At 38.9% G+C, this 21,954-nt stretch overlaps 3 protein-coding genes across 4 annotated transcripts in view; 2 read left to right on the forward strand and 1 right to left on the reverse strand.

Moving 5' to 3' along the window:
* LOC139135382 (aminopeptidase N-like) overlaps positions 1–3,016 on the reverse strand; it is a 67,023-nt gene extending 64,007 nt beyond the window's left edge. Inside the window, exon 1 of the mRNA XM_070702746.1 lies at positions 2,896–3,016. The gene's annotated coding sequence lies outside the window, so the exon portion shown is untranslated. The remainder of the gene's footprint in view (positions 1–2,895) is intronic.
* LOC139135379 (aminopeptidase N-like) overlaps positions 1–12,537 on the forward strand; it is a 48,476-nt gene extending 35,939 nt beyond the window's left edge. Inside the window, exons 9-17 of the mRNA XM_070702740.1 lie at positions 3,982–4,070; positions 4,549–4,682; positions 5,437–5,640; positions 6,111–6,187; positions 6,568–6,678; positions 6,945–7,106; positions 7,445–7,579; positions 11,271–11,343; positions 11,929–12,537. Coding sequence (XP_070558841.1) covers positions 3,982–4,070; positions 4,549–4,682; positions 5,437–5,640; positions 6,111–6,187; positions 6,568–6,678; positions 6,945–7,106; positions 7,445–7,579; positions 11,271–11,343; positions 11,929–12,087 — 1,144 coding nt within the window. The 3' untranslated portion in view covers positions 12,088–12,537. The remainder of the gene's footprint in view (positions 1–3,981; positions 4,071–4,548; positions 4,683–5,436; positions 5,641–6,110; positions 6,188–6,567; positions 6,679–6,944; positions 7,107–7,444; positions 7,580–11,270; positions 11,344–11,928) is intronic.
* A 422-nt stretch (positions 12,538–12,959) lies between these two features.
* LOC139135381 (aminopeptidase N-like) overlaps positions 12,960–21,954 on the forward strand; it is a 19,949-nt gene continuing 10,954 nt past the window's right edge. Inside the window, exons 1-2 of one of the 2 annotated variants that reach the window (XM_070702744.1) lie at positions 12,960–13,198; positions 17,489–18,141. In XM_070702744.1, coding sequence (XP_070558845.1) covers positions 17,495–18,141 — 647 coding nt within the window. In that variant the 5' untranslated portion in view covers positions 12,960–13,198; positions 17,489–17,494. Of the gene's footprint in view, positions 13,199–17,362; positions 18,142–21,954 lie in introns of those variants that run through there. The other variant, XM_070702743.1, reaches the window with a different exon arrangement.

Consider the following 21,954-nt stretch of genomic DNA (forward strand, 5'->3'; position numbering starts at 1 on the left):
CGTTACATGATTTCTACACAGTCTATACGTGTGGTTCGATACATCGGGTTCCAATACCATAATGATAAACCACCTCGTTATTTGGTAATTCCTCGTCTATCCTCAAAGATCACCCAAATCATGATAAATTGAATAGTTTTGAAGAAATCTGCCGCGTGTTGAGAGAACGTCCATCATTTTCCGTGTTCGACAAGACGAGCGACGCAATTACGACTACGAGTATGGCGAGAGTGTCCGCCCTTCGCATCGCCAGACACTCTCACTCTACCCGCAGGGCTAGACCGGCACATACACGACATGTCGATCCCCATTGCAGAAATCTTTATATCCACACAGTCCAATATATGGAGCTACGATATTTGTGCAGTAGCCTATACATAGCTCTGGGTGGCAGGGCAGGGCTGTGAGTTACCGGCCTGGCCGTATTCACAGCCCGGCCTTGCTGCGGTTCCGTAGCCCTACTACTCCTGGTTGTGTTGAGCTACAGCGTACAGAGAAATAGCGGCTGCTTGATCAGTGTTTGTCAAGTCGGGCGCGTTCGCGTTCTACAGGTACTAGTGTAAACGTTGCCTCGAATTTAAACGGAGTGTTTCAGCCCGAGTATTTTTGCCTTTGCCATACTCCGTTCAGAGGCTATGAACCCACAGGATACGTGTGTGTTTCGATACTTAGCGGCCGCTGCTAGCTTTGCATGGCAGGGCTGTGTACGTGTTACCGGCGTTATACGGGAGGCCGTGTCACGCCGGTAACACACAGCCCTGCCATGCAGAACTAGGCCACAGCGTGCTGCGTGGTATGCAATTTTACTATGCATACCCACACGGCGGCCGCTGTGTATCGAACCACACGTAACCGTGGGCTAGCGGCAAGCCATCGTTTTGTTGGGGTTTGGGCACAGACTGTCTATGATTTGGGAGATGCGGCCCTACACTTTACAGCGAGGGGATCGCTGGTTGCCGGCGTGTAGGCCTACTGTACTAGCGACGGGACTGCCGGCCGCTGGCTTACCACCTCGAGTGTACATTGGAGCGAGGGGACCGCTGGCAGCCGACAAACCACCACGAGTGTTTTGTCCACTTTTAACCAAAACTGGTAACTGTTTAATATAGAATGGGACGTGTCGGTAACTTGGACGTCCATGAGATGATATTGAAGACTAGAAGCTGAGAGTTATCGCTGAAATACCCCAAAGATCATGTCCAACATCCGAGTGTGATGATCCAAAACCCTCGAGCATTAAACTGTAACAATCATGACTTTGACAATTATTAAATTTTCATGTTGGGCTTTTCTGCGGGGTGTCCCACTCTGTTTTCTTTTCTCGAACGGGCCTCTTTTTTTTCTACTGGTTTTTTTTTTTTTTTTTTTTTGGTAACCTCTTTTTTTTTTTTTTTTTTTTTTTTGTAACCTCGCTTTGGTTTTTTTCCAAGCTGACCTCGTTTTGGTTTCTTTACAGCCTCAACGCCGGCGCGATCTCGGTCGACTTTTCAATTGTGATTCTCTTTCTTTTTTTTAGTCAGACCTAATGATGGTTTGTTTTGTTTTTTGGTAGTAGTGCAAGTACTATTTGTGGTTTTGTTTTTAATCATTTCAATATTTTTTGTGTGTGTGCTTGATTTATTTTTTTTTCGTTTTTCTTTTTCCCTTATAATCAGCATTCATTGCACCTTTATATCAAATACACGTGTATGTGTACGTCAATAAGTATGGGAGTGTGGTATTTCCAAATTTTTGAAAAGTTTATCTTCTCATTACGGTTTAAAGAATATTTTACAATTAAGCATTACATAACATTCTGCCCTTTTTTGCAATAATACTTTTCTCATTTATTTTCTTCCGTAATGCCATCGAATTTTTCAATTTCAATCAAGAAAGACGGTTGCACGTCATCTTTATCTGTACAGGCACATTCAAATATTTAATGACACGTATTTTCAAATGAATGCTATTTTATGAAAAGGTACATTAATAAAATGCAATGATATGGACGAAAGAACTTTTTTCTTTATTATTCATACACGTTTAAGACTTTTTTTTAGAAAGAAAATTTGACAGTTTATTTTTACTCTATGACGATAAATATTTTTGAAACATTTGGCGCGCCGTAGACGAACATAAGCACAACTTTAAGTGTGTCGCTGCCAAGGCGCGTACGACATCAAAAGGAAAATAGTATAAAATAATTTTTTACAAAAATTATATATATTGTGGAAAGTTTTCTTGATCTAAGCAAATAATTACTGTGATGAAACAGCATGAACTAAACGGGCGAAATTCAACGTAGATCATCAGGTTTTTTAAGCAGGATCTCGTCGCCCGGCAGTTGGCGGCTTTTCTCTGAAGAGAGGTTGTGATACCTGACGACACTGAATTAATGACCTTCGTCTACACAATACAAGCCAAGCTTACAGTTTTGCTATGGTGTTGGCTGAGCCACATGACAAAATCAGTCAATATGATGAAAAATAGCGCGAAGACAGAATCACTATTTTTTGTCTTTATCTTGTCAGGAAACCTGAAGTTTCCTAGTAGACGTTTATACAGATACGTTAATCTGAGTTTGTTTATAAAGGAAAATATTAGTATCTCGAGCTACCAAAGGATACACCATAATAACAGCATTAATAACATTATATCTAAACAATTACGATGGTCGCCATGGCAATATTCGAGCAGGATTGCCCCTTAACTTAGGTACTGACGGCCAACCCATCCGTGCAATTCAACTGAATTTGCTCTCTGAGATGATCTCCGAACGAAGGAGAGCTCAGGTAAATATCGATCGCATGGCAGAATAAGATCCATCGATTTCCTTCCCCGTCCCTCCCTCCCTCCCTCCCTCCCCTCCCCTCCTCTCCCAATTAAGGTGCTGTTGCTCTTACTTAGTTCGCTTACCTGCACCTTCATGCGATGTTGCTAGCTGTGGAGGCCAGGCCGTTTCGGCGGATGAAGCTCATAGCTCGACGATATAGAAATTCGCAGCAGGAAGTGCTATGCTCATCCGCTGTGAAGAGCGGAGCGATGGTTATCTGGTGAGACGTTCATACGCCATGGTTTTTACACGTCAACTTTTGATAGATTGCTCCCATGGCGAATCCACTGACCGTTTTGCTACCTCTGACACGATTCTCTTCACGGATGAGACAATGCAGAGACAAACTGTGCAACTAACCAATCGAGAGTAGCCATGAAATATTTAGAATTTCACATCACACCAACCAATTAATAATGATAATAGTAAAAATTCTATCAATAATAAGAAGAAGATGAAGGGAGATTAATAATGTACCCCACCACAACGCGCTATGGGCACGGCAGTATATAGAAAAAAAGTGTAGTAATAGGGATGTCCAAAGGATAATTGCACAAAACAAAGTACTAGTGAATGAGTACAAGAGCGAAAAGAATGTATTCGACGGCAAATGTTGGTTGAGAAATTGTTCAGAGTTAAAAGAAACAAAGGTACATGACCAGATCATGTATGTATGTATGTATGTATGTATGTATGTATGTATGTATGTATGTATGTATGTATGTATGTATGTATGTATGTATGTATGTATGTATGTATGTATGTATGTATGTATGTATGTATGTATGTACGTAGGTACGTAGGTACGTACGTGCGTATGAATATATGTATGTGCGGTTTAATATAATGCCTAATTGATTCTTATATAATGACTCATACATTTTTATGTGTCTCATACATCCTTTTCAGTGCTCTGTATAAACACCATGACTCCTAATGAGACAGTTTTAATTTCTAGTCTCTAAGACTCAACTTCTAGATTTTTATAACACACGTTTTCCAGCTTCTGTGAATGTATTAATTTTGGAGTGTTTTACTTCAAGACAGTCAAAGCTAGGCAACGCGGATATAAGTCTGCTTGGAGTGATGTCTAATTTGTCTCAGTCTGGTATAGTTAATTCACATGATTCATCACACACTTGATAGTCTTTCCCCATTCGTTATTACAGGTACCAGTGGCATATTCCAGTAACCTACACTCACGAAGGACAAATTGATATGAGCAGCCCTGATACCATCTGGTTGCACAAAGGACCAGGTTAGTGCTGTCTCATGGCATTTGGTAAGCTTCGTAATCGTTGATGTCCGCTTGTGCTATTGAGAACAAGTTTGCGAGTTGAAATTTCGTTCGAAATTGAGAATTGTACAACGCTGCAAATGTGTTCACAAACATGAGAACAGTCGAAGAATGGTACCCGAAAGAATTTAGTTTTGCGTACTTAACTTTGACCACATGCCTTCCACATTTCGATATTAACCCAAATTTACTCGATGACTTAAAATCCAAAATAAGTTGACCGATTATGCTCTCCCAAACCTTTTATAAAACGGTAAAAAAGTAACTCACTTCCCAAGAACTTTGATATTTAATAGATTTGCAGTGAAATCTTTTCTTCTGATCTTCATTTCACACGTCACGGTGAAGCAGATATAACATCATCTTGATCACAGTCGTGAGTGCATGGAGGGACTGTGTCTTGATCTACGAGTAACTCCCATTCTGATTGTATTCTCAGCCGAAATTCCACTGTCAGGCGCCACCAACTTGCATTGGTACATTGCCAACATAAACCAGACCACTTTGATGCGGATCAACTATGACAAAGATAACTGGAGAAAACTAGCAAAGCAGCTGCAAATTGACCACACGGTAATACACACAAACCCATTCATCATCCGTGTCGAGATTTGGATAGTTTTGGGATACTAGCACATCGATTGGCTCTCGTTTTACTTTCAATTGCTGGATCATTCAGCCAATAGTCATCCTTGTAAATTCAGTACGGTGAACGCAGTCATAATGTTGGAACCAATTTCAATATACGTTACATAACACTGCTTTAACTTTACAGTAATATTATTAACCTGGAAGTACAGTTCTATATTTTGTGTCAATGTAATTTGTACTGTGTTATGTGAAGTTCTGCTTTTTCGCATTTGTGTTTTTTCGCTTTTGCCTTAATGGCACGTTTGGAGGGCTCTTTTTCATCCTCTTCAGTGTCGAGTTTTGAATTAGCGAAGTATTTAGGAGACAAAATAGGTGTTATTTATATAATACATATCCATGACAATACATATTGTTTCCCACTTAACACTTTTCTTGTTCTCAACTGATAGCATTTCTATCTGTCTTTACTTCTTCCTTCACTTCTTTCAATATTTCTTTTCCTGGCTTCTTGATCTATGCTTCTCTCGCTCAACCGATAAATCAACCCAATGTCTCTCTCTGTCTCTGTCTGTCTGTCTGTCTCTGTCTGTCTCTCGTCTCTCCGTCTCTCTGTCTGTCTGTCTCTATCTGCACACCCCTCTCTCTCTCTCTCCCTCTCTCTCTCTCTCTCTCTCTCTCTCTCTCTCTCTCTCTCTCTCTCTCTCTCTCCTCTCCTCTCCTCTCCGATTGTCCAAAGGCGATTCCTGTGAGGAGCAGATCCAATTTGGTTCACGACGCCCTCAATCTGGGGCAATCTCATCACCAGGATCATGTCATCGGTCTGGAAATCATACAGTATTTATTCAACGAAGACGAACACATGCCGTGGCAGGCTTTCGTCAATGCTCAATCATACACCAAACACATGCTGTGGAGAAATTCAACGTATGGCATGCTAGAGGTATGATGGTCGTAGAGCATTTCATAAACGTCATCTTCAGCAGATAGCGCCGCAATTCAAGTGCTCAGAAAAAATATCCAGTAATTTGAACATAAGAAATGAACCTAGATCGTGCCATCGCCATGTTTAGGCGAGGTGGAATTTCGCAAAGACAGAGTGAGAAAACGTATAAACTCACACGTCAATCCACCAAGCACATCCACAACAAACAAATGAGCAAACGAACTTGTCTTATTGTTTGATAAAACAGGCAAATGATGGATAAATTTCAAATGCTGTGCTTCCAAAGCCTTACAGGACACTTGCCTCATGTACCTTATGTATCAGTCCGCGTGAAACTAATTCTGTACGATATGTACACTTCTCCTGCTATTAGTGTTTTAATCGTTTGACGGGTTGGCAGTGTGTTGTTTTTTTTCGAGATTTTGTGACCTTTTGTGAGTTCAGATCTCGTATTTTGTAATTCACAGAAGTATATTCGACACCTTGTTTCACCGAACTACGATTCCCTCGGCTGGGATTTCGATTACAGCGAAGACGTGGACTAGTAAGTAGACCCAGACTCGATTAAAGATTGGCAGCGATATTTTTGTTTGACGACTGCCAAAATACTATAGGCGGAAAATAGAAGTTCATCTTAAATTTTATTGGTCTACCAATGTGCCTAGCAAAGTGAACGACACGAAATGAACTTTGCCCTACACATCGTTCTGAAATACTGGAAGTGTAAGTTCTACCGCACAAATTCATATATTGTAGAATTCTACATGTTTAATATCAAACAACGCTGGTAGTCAAACATTGCAGACGTCGTAAAAAATACGAGCTTCCAACATTTTTAAATTAAAAGTAAGCAGTCATTAACTATCACCAGAGGATCTCGTCGACCAAGGACTTATTCAATTCTAACGCGGATTTTCATTTTAGTTACAGGCGGCTGGACACGCTGAGAACGGCCTGTGATTACAATCACTATGACTGCGTTGCCAACGCAACCAGTCAATATGCTGAGTGGATGAACGATCCGGAAAATCTCAAGTAAAGTACACTCAAGTATTGCAGCGCCCTCTTTGCGCCGAAGTTTACTTAGGTCGAAAGTAAATCAGCCCGTAAATTTTGTGACAGCGATACCGGGTAAACCGGATAGTTCGAGTTATATTTCAAAAGTGTAACTGTAATTTTCAATTTCAATTCTGGCCCCAAAAACCTTGATATGCTAGAACGTGGCCATGATCATTGAGCTGTATTATTTATTTTGTGTCATCAACGGTTTCGATACGGTTGCACTTACTTTATTTTGCCAGAATCGAAGGTGACATGCGCAGTAACGTCTACTGTACAGCAATTCGTCATGGCAGTGACGCAGAATGGCGGTTTGCATACGAACGACAAAAAGTGGACTCTGAGGAGAGAACGAGATTGCGGTCTGCCTTAGCATGCAGTAGAGCACCTTGGACATTACAGAGGTTCGCTTTCCTATTCAATATGCTCCCAAAATTACACAAGAAACGAGACAATTTCAAAATAATGCAAAGAGTGATATTTGTGGTGATAAAAATAACGCATTTTGTTGTTACAGTATCACAATCGTTGAGCAGATTCTGAGATTCTCAAAGTTTCAAGGGGACAGTTTTGACATGAATTAATTTGATATCTCATAAGGACACACAAACGACGCTACCAAATCAAGCTGCTACTTTGTTCAGGCGATGAATGCCTGTTATACATGCACAGGTCATAAGCTCCAAGAGCAACCCGATGCTAACATATATCAAGATCTGTTTTCTCTCCATCCTTATGACAGCTATATGGAGGAAGCGTTAGAAGGTGATGAATTCAGCGCTTCTACGACCATTGGATACGTCAGAGACAACTCAGGACTTGGATTTGACCTCGCATGGGATTTCACATTGACACATTTCGACAACTTACATGAAGAGTAAGTAAATATTATTGAAGAAACATATTTCACCCAAAATATGCATGACGTAACAACGGCGCTGTGTGTCTTAAGCTTATGTTTTTCTTTCTTTCAATTTTGTGAAATTTCATTTCGTCGATAGACTGCTGCACTGTAAAGTTAAGTGTTCAAGGATAGAACACCAATTAAACGCCTTTTTGTAACACTTTTTGAACGCCTCTAGACGTTCAGAAATTTAACACTACGTGTTCAACCAACGTTCAATTTTTGAACATACGTGTGCAGATTTTGAACGCTACGTGTTCATCAGACATTATATTGAACACCATGGTGTTCCTTATCTGAACACACGTTGCACGGGAAATGTGTTCAAAAAATTGAACGCTTTTACGCGTTCAAAGGGCTGTAACACTTTTTGAACGCATGGACGCCGTTCAACGATAAGTGTGTTAAAGGCTAGAACACATGATGCGCGCTTGTTGAACACCTTTAATTTTGGGCGTTCACGGGGTGTTCAAGCCTTGAAATAACATTACAGACCATTGATATCCAGTAAAATTATTTTATTCTAAAAATAAACGACATATTTCTAGAGTAAAATGCAATAATTTACTGTAAAATGGGAAAATAAACATTGCAACTTTGTAAGTAAAGTTTGTCAGAGGAAAAAACCAATAGTGTTAACACCTTCCTATCAAAAACATAAGCAATAAAAATCACCATATTGTGGATGACGTTTTATGTTCATACTTGTTTAAAATGTACAAAAATAATCTGAAAAAGCTCAAAATTTGGCATATTTATTGTGTTGAAAAGACGTATATGTATGAAATGCATACGCCATTTTTGTAAGATGGTTTCTTAAAGACATTTCCTCTTGTATAGACAATTGTAAATTTTGAAGAAAAAAGAAGTTAGTCAAGGCTTCTCTAGTGCACATGGTATATAGTTGTCCACACTAAAGTAAACACAACATGTCAAGTTGTCAAAGTGTCACAGTAAGGCACAACATGCAGAAAGTGGGGAAGATGGGTCCTTGGCAGGGTAAACCTATTTCCTTGACCAAAAAAGTCCTTCATAAACAAAAAGGTTTGTTTGTTTGTAATATCTTTAAATAAACCCTGAAATAAATGGGTGACATTTCAAAAATATACTTCTCAGAAATTTAAAACATATTCATAAAGACCTTTCAAATTCTGGTGTACCCTGCTATCAATTTTTATACAATTGTTTTTACCAAAAATGGTAAAAAATCACCCTTAAAATGAAAAAATGTTCATTTCATCATAACTTGAATACATCACATTCTGGTAATCCCTAATGTTTTAAAAATGTCTGAAATGTCTTTAATGTCCTAAAAATACAAAGTTGCAAATTTCTGCATAATTTGAACAATCTGAAAAAGACTATCAGTAGAGATCTATGTCCTAAATATCAAAGCTATTCGGTTAGCAGTTTTGAAATAGATTTTTTAAAGATTTTTTGACCAAAAAATGACAAAAATTGCCATGAAATATAAAAATTTGAATATTTCATCACAACTAGCACAAATTTGACTAAGGTCATTTTTAGGGACATGTTTATCAAATATTGAAGACGGCAGTAAAAGAGAAGAAGATTTTTGCCACAGAATAGCAAAATTAGCCTAAAAAATATAAATTTGCATATTTCATCATAATTTGAACATATCTGATTAGGGTAATCCCTTGGGACCTGTAATCCAAATATTAAAGGATTCGTACAGGCTGTTTTGAAGAAAAACCTTTGGATGTAAAAATTTGAGGACAATGCTACACATTAACATACTTAGCTGACAGCAAAGCTAAAAACCAGTTGCTAGGTACAAGAGACGTGTTGAGCTACAATACAAAATAATCTTAAGTTTTGTAGCAGGATATGATCAACTAAATGTAACAAGGGCATAAGCTTTCAAAGACGTGAAGTCTCCTTCATCAGATGCAAGGGGGATGATGAAAAATTGAAGCAGAAAGTGACAGAAAATTCAGAGTGAAAATTTCAGAAAAATCAGTAATTCAGAGTGAACATTTTCTCTGAATGGTCTGTCGCTTTCAGCTTTAATTTAAATAAGGGAGACTACACGTCTGTGAAAGCTTATTCTCCGACAACATTTAGTTGATCATAGCATGCTACCAAAGCTTGGATTATTTCAGAACAAAAATACAGAAATTTATCAAAATTCAGTTACTGACCCTTGGAAGTTTAAATCTACATTAGAGATGAACTGAGGTTCTCAAGCTTGTTTCCAGACAGCTACCTGTACACTCATCTTCTTCGTTATCTGTACCACCAGCTTCTATAACAACTCTTCGATTTTCAGTTTGATCCAGCTTTTTACATCCTGAAAAAATGCAACAATTGGTAATATGGCGAGATGAAACTTTAAATGAAAGACAAGGGGCTGATTAGGTTAAGGAAAAGGGCAGTGCCTCTCTTCAATACTGTTACAAAATATTTTATATTTTATGTCATCAAATGATTAAAATAAAAAAGCCAAACTCTCATATGCTGAAACAATACATTGTATACTCTACGATGTTTAACTGATGTTTTACATGCGATTGTGTTTACTAAAAGACATGTGTTAGCTGTGAATATGCAAGGCGTATCGATCGCGCTCAGGTCAAGGGTTATCGCTACAGTTGTGTTTTGATGACCCTTGACCCGAGTGAGATCGATCGATAGGCTATGGCCAAAAGTACCACTGCGTAGTCACAGCGAGTTGTTGGTATAGCAGCCACGAAAGAAAAAAAGGTTTCTCCACGTAGTTAAGCTATTTCAAGGTACCATACAATTAATTTCAAATGACAATAATATAGATGCTTCAAAAATCTAATACCTTTTACTATTTTGGAGTGGAAACTTACCCTTTCTGGCCTTGTTTCCGCACGATCACGACTTCAGGGTGCGCTTTCAAGAAAAATGTCGCAACTTCCGTTTTGATGCATCATGGGATAGGAAAAGACACCAAACTTGAACACCAAGTGTTTAGAAGTAGAACGCCTCTTGCACGCTGATGTTAAAATTAAAACGTTCATGGTGGTTTTCTGATTTTCTTTTCTAATTTTTAAATTTTCAACCCGTAATAAACGTGTAAAATTATTTTGTATACTTCCTTTTTCAGAAAAAACATGCTTTCAGCAATCGTATGCCGGAAATATTTTTCACTTGGTGTGAAATTTGTTACACCAAAATCCGTGTACGTTTACCTGACAGTGAAGCAATAGTAAATTTAATATAGCCATTGTAAAGTAAAAAACACAAAAGACTGTTATTGTTTCACAGAATTGTAAAATTTCTGTGATGGAGTTTTTGAACACTTGAAGGAGATCGTTTTTAACACATAGTGTTCAGGTTTAGAACATCATTGTTAATATTATGAACACTGGTGTTAACAATATGAACACTAGGTGTTCAAATTTGAACACCGACATGTACATTTTGAACGCGTAAAGACGCGTCTAGCGTCCGCTATTTTTAGACTGCTGGTTGGCGCGGTGTCTCAATATAGTGAAACAAACCACTTTGTTTAATTTATGAACATTGATGGATTTCGATTCCTCAGCGCTTGCGTGCGCATTCAACGAGTCAGCAAACAGTCAAAGATGTGATGAGACGACAGCCATGACCTTTTTCATTGTCCGTTCACGAGAGATTGAATTAAATCATGTCTTCATGTATATGATTTCAGATATGGAGATGCTGCCTATGACACTGTATACTCCTTTACCAGTAAAATGAACAACGCCAGAGACTTGCAACAGGTAGGCAGATGTTTTCCATTCGACATTTAACCTGGTGTTGGTAAGTGTCTTATTGCTTGCGAGAGTTGAAGTTCAGGCCCTAAAGCTGATAAACGATAAAAGACAACGTACTAAATGTACGCTCATGGAATCTAAAATATTTGATCAATTAAAATGGTTTTGTTTTACAATCAAAATTGTATTTTCATCAATATTTGTCAGTATGTTTTAAGATCTCTAAAATACAAAAAAACTGACAAATCTTGAATATGATCCAAAGGCATCGACTTTTTCCCTATAGAAGGGACGAATTCTGGAGCATAGAAAAGTAATTGTTTTATTCTGAACAACGGTCCCACTCCATAGATATTTTATCCTTGAACAGTGCTACGCTCATATCAATCAAAAGTGTGTAAAATTTGTTCGTCATGAGCGATGGCGCCCTTGTTGTTTTTCAAGTTCCTGGGATGGATCGATGCTTGCGGTGTCATTCCAGGTGATAAATCCCACATGAGTTGACGGGAACAGATATACATATTGTATATTATGAATCCTCCAAACCCTGAGCTGCGTGGTTTCTAAGGTCATTTATTTTGCTCTTCACAGTTGAACGACTTCGGAGCCAAATACTACGACATGCCTGGCACCGCCGCCAATGCGTTCTACTCGTCTGTGGAAACCGTTGAAACGAACATTGAGTGGGTAGTGAGGAACAGAGACGACATCCGGGTATTTTTAGAAGCCGTTGTGCAGAATATTAGCTAATAATGATTGTAAACTGTACAATGCACTGATGTTATAAAATCTACATTGTATTATATGATTCTGTCCGGATGCCGTTGTATTGGAAAGTTGTCGATTGACACTTGGCGGTCAAGCGCAAATCCACAACTTTTCGATACAAATTTTACAAAAAAAGACATCGACTATGTGAATCCCACTCCTTTGAGGAATGTAGTGATCAGGTCAAGAATTGCCGATCAAGTCAATCGATCGATATGATATATATATATATATATATATATATATATATATATATTATATATATATATATATATATATATATATATATATATATAATCAAGAGTATCAAGTGTGACGGACAACAGTAAAGAAAAAGGCCTAACAGATGCACTCATGCAATAGATCATTGATGTACCGATACAGAACTGTCACCTATATAAAAGAATTAAAGATTCTGATTTAATGTGTCAATCTTGTGTTTATATTTCGTCAAAGTAGTTGCTGTTTGCTGTGCATTCATCTGATTTACAGTTTCGCATCGTTTAAAAAAAGATGCCTATAAACCATGTAGCGCTGAACTATCCCAGCATGCAGCACACAGAAACAACAGCGCATCAACCTAGAATCGAAGGTCACCACTGGTAACGAGACCGAAAATGAAATTTCCACCACTTTGGAGTCGAGGGAGCGTGTCCTGACGTCCGCTCGAGTTTCCCGATGTAAATGGTTTACCGCCCAACTTTACTACTTATATCTTTTTACAACGATTCTTTTTGGTGTTTTTGTTCATTTTGTCGTTTCACCAACAACATGGCCAGCTGTAGAATATAAGGTCAGAGAAAGTCCACCATTTAACTATAATTATCGCCCACGTCTAAAAATAAATGGAATCGCTTGCAGCTGATGTAGTACATTGGTGACATATTGTCAGGTTAAGCTTTGTAGTGTAGTCTTGTATGAGCGTGTTCGTGTCGGGTTTTCTAAATGTCTTTTCAAACATCGATGATTTCAACAACTGATTTGCTAGTCTTGTAACATGAACATGACATCATGGCGAAGCGAGGGCTGATATACAGTATTATGAGCAAGCGAGTTTCCGTGGCAAACACTACTCGTAGGACGATTCAAGAAGGTAAGTTCGTACTTTATTGAAGTCAAATGAAACGGAGGAGTCTGCTTACATTCATTGTATTTTAACAAACCCATGCATAGGTCAATTGAATGGCTCTGCATGACATCACTGTATTTTCGGTTGTATTACAATTCGACATTTTGTTGCCAGAAAACGCTAACTTTTATACTTGAAAATAACTTATCGTAGCATTTCAGTACTTTTGCATTGATGTCATCCAGAATGCAGTGGAAACCGTTGGAATTTTACAGAGTGCAACATCAAATCGAGCCGAGTCATACCTACTGAGATACCCGGATGTGAGGTCACGCGTGAGTCAAGAAAACGGGACGCCCACAGTGCCAATCAAGCGATGCACTGCGATTGTGGGGCTCACATTTCATCGGAAATATGATGCGCTCTTCGGACGCGCAATACACTGTCTAATTTGCTCATATCTATATTATTATGCTATTAAATTGTTGATACTTTTTCCGTAATTTCAACGGCCGCTCATGTATTTTGGGTTTCGCTCATTTTGTTGTTGCGCAGTCATTTAACATTAAATTTTGATTAAAAAAGAAAAGTAAATGTAAAGTAACGTTTTAACGGTATATTTGGTTGAACTGTTGGTAGTTGTACCTGTGCTGCAATATATTTTTCTTTCGAATTTTGCCTGTGATGACTCCGCAAAAACTAAATGAGCGAAACCCCGAAATACATGGGCGGGTGTTTTTTCCTTCAAAGACAAAGAAATGCGTGATATAGGGGAAACAAAAAATGCTCATGTGAAATCAAGTCAGCCATTTTAAGAACCAATACTATTTAAATCATGGTTTACCGTAAACTACCATAATTTTCACTCTCGGATCGATATAAAATATCTAATGGAGATTGGGAGTTTCCCAGTGAATTAATAATATCTTTTTACGCTTAGATGAACATGCATAGGGCAGAAATTTAATGAAATTTAACGATGTTGTCAGTAACGAGAGCTGGAAAAATCCAAGATAAATCATCATAAATGGAAAATAAAATAATGTAAAGTATCGATTGTAAAATATGTTTTCTGCCTGTTCTAGAAGACACCACTCGAGTCTTGAAAAGGCTTGGCGGGGATACTAATATGTGCACACGATATGTTTGCGTTGTGTTTATTTCCATGTAAAGCTTATAGAATACTTATAAACCCAAACGATATAAACTAAATTTAGGCAAGACAAAAATACTTGATCGAAAGCAAATATTCAACTGGCTAACTAGTAACATTATGTGTAGTCATAACGGTCCAACAATTCATATTGACCTACCGGCATTTGGTTTGAGCATGTACAACGAACACGACGTCGTTCAATGTCGTGCTGATACAAGTTTTGAACCTGTAGAGTGACAATGATCCGAAGTGTGGGTCAGTGACTATGAGCTGAGTCACGGTTTGAGAACGTGCTGATAATGAGTCGTTAACGCTGAACGTAATTGACAAATTTAATACCTGAACCACTGTGCCCTAATATGCTATAGTTGTCGTCTCTATGCGCCCCAACCACCACGGTGGCGGGACTGTTAAACGCGGCTGCAAGATGACGCTTGACCTGATACATAATTTTATGTTGATACGAGCTCCCATTCTCATGCATTAACAATTTCAAGTACCGTCCTCAACAAGGTCAAAACTTAAGTTCAAGAGAAATATCCAGGCCCTGATTGTGAAAGCGATCGTCGGAAGTACAAAATAGGCAAACTTTTTTACGCCGGAAATACATGTATGCCCTAAACTACCAGTACAAAGTAGTACAAGCAGATACAATTACAACGAGTTTGTGAAATGTCGAGGTACCTTTGAAATTAAGGCATAATGAAACTAAACATGGAAGTCACATCACAGCTTCAGCGAAAGGACATAATACTTGAGTACCAACATTCCTGTAGTTGTTTGATCAGTGTGGTCTCTTGGACATGAACACACGCAGAAAAACGGTCTTTTTCTGTCTAGTGGTTTCAATTGCCTCGAACGTCCGTACAGGTTGAATTTGCGGCGTCGATTACGTGCAATGTTCTCATCGATCAATTCAACAAACTTACTGGTAGCTGTCTTCGCATTTTTCTGTCTATAATTACATGTAGCAGACAGGCTAGAGTATAATTCTGTAACATATGACGGTGTGTACCGAAACGATGATCAAATGTATGTTTCTTTCTTCAACAATGGCGGTAATGGCTTAGTGACAACTGTTGCTGTCCCTCGTTTCGGGTATTTCATAATTTTCAGTGGGTATATAGGAGTGTCGACGTCTGGTAAAATTTCATCAAGAAGGTCAAATCGATGAATCACTTATAAAACAATAACAAAACGTGTGGACAATGTCAGCTTGTTAAACGTTCATTACATGCAAATATGATAGTATTGCAGACTGACTGGGAGGAGGTACGGCTTTTCCACCAAGCTTCCACTGCGCGTGCTCTACCTCTATAGCTAGCACATCCAGCGTGGGTGGGCGCCCCATCCTGAAACAGTTTTGATTCCTTCAAGTTCACGGGTATTTGATGATTCAGAACTTTTACGTGAGCATTGTGACCGGAGAACAAGGTATTTCGCTTAAATTTGAAGCGAAATGGAGGAGCTTAGCTGGGTCAGTGATGGTTCTGAGGTGAACCATCGTGAATTCATCGGCCTTTGTAGATGTGGGGGCGGGGTGGAGCGGTAGGACTCGGAATGTGTCCACAGGTATTTAGTGTCATTATTCACAAGGGCATTCGATTTGAGTAAGGGAAAGGGCGTAAAAATGACCATTAAAAATGACGAAATCGATATTATCTGCGCATATACACCCTCGCGGTTATTGTGGTCGCGCTTGTCAGCCAAGATGTCACTCCATATTTTAATATGAGAGGTTTACACGATATACAAAGTCTACTCCCGCGTGGTAGGGTTTCTAGAGTTGACCTTTGCCAGTCAATCATGTGGAGGGAAAAAGAAAGGGTGGTTTACATAGTCACTTTCTGTCAGCGTGCCTGTTTGCACAGCTTATTTGAAGAATGTCAACAGTGTATCATATTAGAACAAAACATACCGCTGTAAATGTAAGGGAGCTGTAGATATGAAAATGACGGGGATACGAGGGGAGGGTTCATATCAGGATTCAATAGCGGGCGCAAAAAACGGTGTATGGGGCCGGGTCTTTAAGTGAGACAAATATTGTTCTCTCAAATTAACAATATGATTCCAAAAGTTATTTTGAATAAAATGTAAAATAAGTCATTTTTAACGGATCATATCGGAACTCCCGGGAAAAATTATTTTGAAATGATAATGGATACCACCAGGCCATGCATTAGAAGTTTGCTAGGGTCATGTTTTGTTTTCGTCTTCATGAAAGATTTAAAATTCCGTCATGAACTCACACGACGTCGCTTCACATAAAGCCTAGCTGTTCAGTGTTATAAGGTTTGTGGTTCGTCAGGCAGGTGTCATGTTTCTGCAGGTTAATACAACAAAATTCATCATGCCGCTACCGATTTCTGTTCCGTTTGTGTATGTTCAGTATGTTGGCGTACTTTGCCACAAAATCTTTCAGAATGTTTCAAAAGTTCCAACCAGTGCAACAGACTTCTCAACAGTTTTATTCGTTTAAAATACCTGTACGGCGAGACTGACCTACAACCTCATCATCGGAATCAGCAAAAACTTGCATAGGATCATGTTGAGCCGAAATAAGCGGACACCAAGAATCGCTAGATCACTGCACAGTATAGAGCAACCTTTCCGTTTTGTCGCTTCAATTCGTCGGAAACGCGGAAAACGAACAGTTGATTCCGATTCGTGAAAACATGCTTTTCGTCTGTCTCACAGTGTCTTACGCCATCTTCAACACAGTTGCGTAGTTCAGTAAATTAGCGGCCAGCATTTTGACTACGTTCAGTGCATGTCAAAGAAAGGCATTCATTTTTACCGACGTCCGTATTCTTATATATTGTTTTTTTCGGTATTACAGTGAACATTAGATATATAATAAGTAGCGCGTCACGTGTCAGAGTTTCAGGGCCCCTTTCCAGACACTTAAAGACGTTATTAGTGATAGCCCTAAGAAGGGTGCATATCAGCATTGCCACAGTAACGATATGGGAGATATGCGGCCAACAGCACATGCTGTGCACGGTTGCGACAAAGGTTTCATAAGCCGGGTTACCTATCAATCATGATCGAGTCAAGGGTCAACACGAACCGATAACTCTGTCCCCAAGACTTTCTATCACCCTTGGTAGCCACTTTGTCGGCGTCTAACTTTTAGACATCCCCTTGCTCTGGTTTAGAACAAAATGGCGACAGATCTTGAAGTCGGTAAAAAGTCACAGAATGGATGCATCGTTACGAAGACTGCCGGCATTGTAATCGTGCTGGTTGTTGGTCTGCTGGTAGCTGGAGCCGCATTGTTGGCCTATTACGTTCCCGAGAGAAACTGCACCGCCTCACCACCTCCAACGGTACGCGAACCCATAGAGAGCCGGATGCCCACACCCATAGATGTCCCTGACAATCCACCGACCGAAGAGGGCAGATTGCCTGACACTCTGGTACCTTTCCACTACAACGTCTACCTGAAAGCGTACATCGATGACGAAGAATACCCAGCCGGAGAGAAGTTTCTGGACATCAGGGGAAACACGAAAATATTCGTCAACTGCTCGAAGCCGACCAACGAGATTTACCTGCACGTCAGAACCGTGACGATCACCGAGAGCAGCATCGATATCCTTGATATCACAGGGGGACAGGAGCAATCGGTTTCTGTTTCATCCACCGACGACTCCGAAGTTAGTGCAAATCAATGGTACATCATCAAAACCGTAGAACAGCTGCAACAGAACCATCAGTACAGCATATACCTCGAACATGTGGGTACACTGAACCAAACCGACTATTACGGGTTCTACTATGCTCCTTACGAGGAAAACGGAGAGAACAAGTAAGTTTACCTCACTAACTCACGAAAATAAAATCAATCAGTCCGAAGAAGGGTTGATACACAATATATGCCTGGTGCCTGTTGGTTTTTTTGCCAGAGACTTTTTTTTTCTGTCCAGCCCTACGCGATCGGTGTGTTCCGGTGTTGGGCGACCTTCACCGTTGAACACACGGAACACATGGACCTGTCCCTGTTCAGAGTTTTAATCTGCCTTCGGTCCATCAATGTACATCGAGAATATCATTCTTATCTGGTAGACTATTTGAAGATATTCTTAAAATTCAGTGAATCAGATTAGCAGGATGGCTATCAATCTAGGGTGCAAATGAACAGTGCAGTAGAGCAACGTCAATTCAGGAAAGTCAGTTTCGTTTCAATAAGGGAGCCTTCAGTAATTACAGGGGGGGCGGGGGAATTGGGGGGAGGGTCACTTTTAGAAAACAGTTCAAGGGGGAGGGTCACTTTTTATAAACCTATCTTGGGGGAGGGTCACTTTTGACAGAAGCTGATATTATGGCCAAAACTTTGATTGTCCGTGTGATATTTCCTGAATAGGAAATCACCAACAAAATACGCACACACTTATAGACCGCCATGCATAGTGAATTGACATTTGGTGAGATTCCAAAATCAAATTTCTTACACAACCATAGACTTGTAACCACTCAAGTCTAATCAAGAACAATAATGTGAATAATCAAGCATACATAAATGCACAGATTTATCTAATTTTGTACTGAAAAAAAATTATTCATAGTTTCATCATAGACCCCAATGCATAGTGAATCGACATTTTGGTGAAATTCCAAAATCAAACTTCTTGCACAACCATGGACTTGTAACCATTCTAGTCTTATCAAGAACAATAATCTTAATAATCAAGCATACATAAATGCACAGATTTATCTAATTTTGTACTGAAAAAAAATTATTCATAGTTTCATCATAGAACCCAATGGTTAGTGAATCGATATTTTGGTGAAATTCCAAAATCAAATTTCTTGCACAACCATGGACTTGTAACCATTCTAGTCTTATCAAGAACAATAATCTTAATAATCAAGCATACATAAATGCACAGATTTATCTAATTTTGTACTGAAAAAAAATTATTCATAGTTTCATCATAGACCCCAATGCTTAGTGAATCGACATTTTGGTGAAATTCCAAAATCAAATTTCTTGCACAACCATGGACTTGTAACCACTCTAGTCTTATCAAGAACAATAATATGAATAATCAAGCATACATAAATGCACAGATTTATCTAATTTTGTACTGAAAAAAAATTATTCATAGTTTCATCATAGACCCCAATGGTTAGTGAATCGATATTTGTGTGAAATTCCAAAATCAAATTTCTTGCACAACCATGGACTTGTAACCATTCTAGTCTTATCAAGAACAATAATCTTAATAATCAAGCATACATAAATGCACAGATTTATCTAATTTTGTACTGAAAAAAAATTATTCATAGTTTCATCATAGACCCCAATGGTTAGTGAATCGACATTTTGGTGAAATTCCAAAATCAAATTTCTTGCACAACCATGGACTTGTAACCACTCTAGTCTTATCAAGAACAATAATATGAATAATCAAGCATACACAAATGCACAGATTTATCTAATTTTGTACTGAAAAAAAATTATTCATAGTTTCATCATAGACCCCATGCATAGTGTATTGAATGACATTTAGTGAAATTCCAAAATCAAATTTCTTACACAACCATAGACTTGTAACCACTCTAGTCTAATCAAGAAAATTAATAACAATAATCAAGAGTACACAAATGCAAAGATTTACCTATTTTTGTATTGGAAAAAACTATTCATAATTTCATCATAAACACCATGGATAGCAATTTCTTCTACACAAATGTTCATTTTACTTCCCTATTCAAGCAAAGTACATTTAAATACATTATCAAACATATATAAAATACAGATATAGCATGTTTTGTGGGGGTAAATTGTCAATAATTTGCCTGATAGATTCCATGTATTATGATTTGATATTTTTGGATGAAGCACTAAATCAGCTACATCTTGCCTTCTTATAGTTACACAAAATATGGTGACCCTCCCTAAACTGTATGAAATACCATATCTCTTCAAAAATTCTTGCGTGATAAATTGCGACTGTCCCTCCAAAAACACCAGCCCTCCCCTCTGTAATTTGTCCCTAACATAACAATTGAACCAATTGTTATGTAAATTAGCTGATACTGTTTTAGTTATTCCCGGGGAGAATACCGCAGTGGTTGGAGGGGAGGGTCAAGTTTTAGAATGTCGGACAAGGGGGAGGGTCACATTTTAGACAGGAGGATTGGAGGGAGGGTCACATTTTACGGTACAGGTGTTCGCGAAATTCCCCCGGCCCACCCCCCCTGTAATTACTGAAGGCTCCCTAAGGGACAAAACATCTGCAAATTGAGAAACATGAAGTTACTTCTCCTCGCCAAAGTGCTAAAATATGTATGGCAGTCAAAATAATGCACAACATGTATCTGGTGACTTTAGAAAGAACAACAAAGCAGCGAAATTGGAAGTCGAATGATCAACTTGAACGGTGAATGTATCACGTGATCTGTCGATTATGGGTGAAGTGGCGGAGTGACGTCATTCTATTCGGCACCCTTCCCGATTTACACAACACATACGACACTGATGTTGTTACGTGCATCGAAAGCATTCACTTGTCAGAGTCAGCAGGGAAGAACTAGTCACGGAACAGGGAAGAAATAGTTACAAAAAAAATTTAATTTCAGAAGACTTAGTGTACGTGCATGGCAACCTTAACTCGGGAATTCGCTTCATATTGACAGATAATCTACTGTTTGTTGACACTTGTCAGAGTTTTGACGGGTCAGTGAATTTTATGTTCTGAGTTATATGACCCGCCGTTATCGCGGAATCATTTCACACAAAATTATTCAAACCTAATCTTTTATATCAGTTGCTCCGAGTTGAACGAGCCACCGCGTGACGGTACAAGCATAATACCTCAAGGCCTGTGCCACACCCCCTACAACTTGAGAATATGGCGCTAAAACCAATTTTAAGGTAGAATGTGCCTCGGGGACATGTCAGATTCTCAAACTTTTATCTTGCTGTTTTGGTCTGCCATTTGTGAGAGTTCATTTCGAAAATCACGGAATAACTAAAGCTTTTACAGGCTTATTTTGTAAAAATCTAAAATTTGATTTTTCTCTGTAGCGTTATTACAGGGATGGCGACCATCTTGAATTTCAAATATCAGTAAATTTAATGTAATTTGCTTCCATAGTGCCAAAATTTCCACTGTGACCCCCGATTTTTATTCTTTCGAAAGAAATTGGTTGAACATTTCCCTGAGCAAGTTTGAGCAAAAGTTCAAGACTTTCGTTTTTGAGGCGTGAACTGCCTTAATTGAAACCGTGTTGCCCAATGCGATACCCGAATGTCGCCGAAATCTATCCGATGGCAGGCGATACGTACATCTGAGTTAACTCGGAATACCTATTAACATGTCTATAGAATTTGAAAGCCTCTGATTCGCTCCAAAATCCAATGTATCAGATGATCAAGTTGGCATTTTTTGCAGATTCAGCAGTCCACAAGTTTTGCAAATTGAAAGTTTTTCTGGTACATTGATTTGTCTGCTGTGTGTTTGATACTTTTACAGTTTTGTTGACATGAGCTGTGATGTGGTCATTGATTCGCACTGGTCAAACAATCGATGAATCGAGATAACTCAGCTGCATTTCCTTTTTGTGGTTATTTTCAGGTTAACTGACAAACACTTCCATGATATTTCATTATGCT

This window comes from Ptychodera flava, chromosome 6, assembly GCF_041260155.1.
Source record: "Ptychodera flava strain L36383 chromosome 6, AS_Pfla_20210202, whole genome shotgun sequence".
Taxonomy (NCBI): Eukaryota; Metazoa; Hemichordata; class Enteropneusta; family Ptychoderidae; genus Ptychodera; species Ptychodera flava.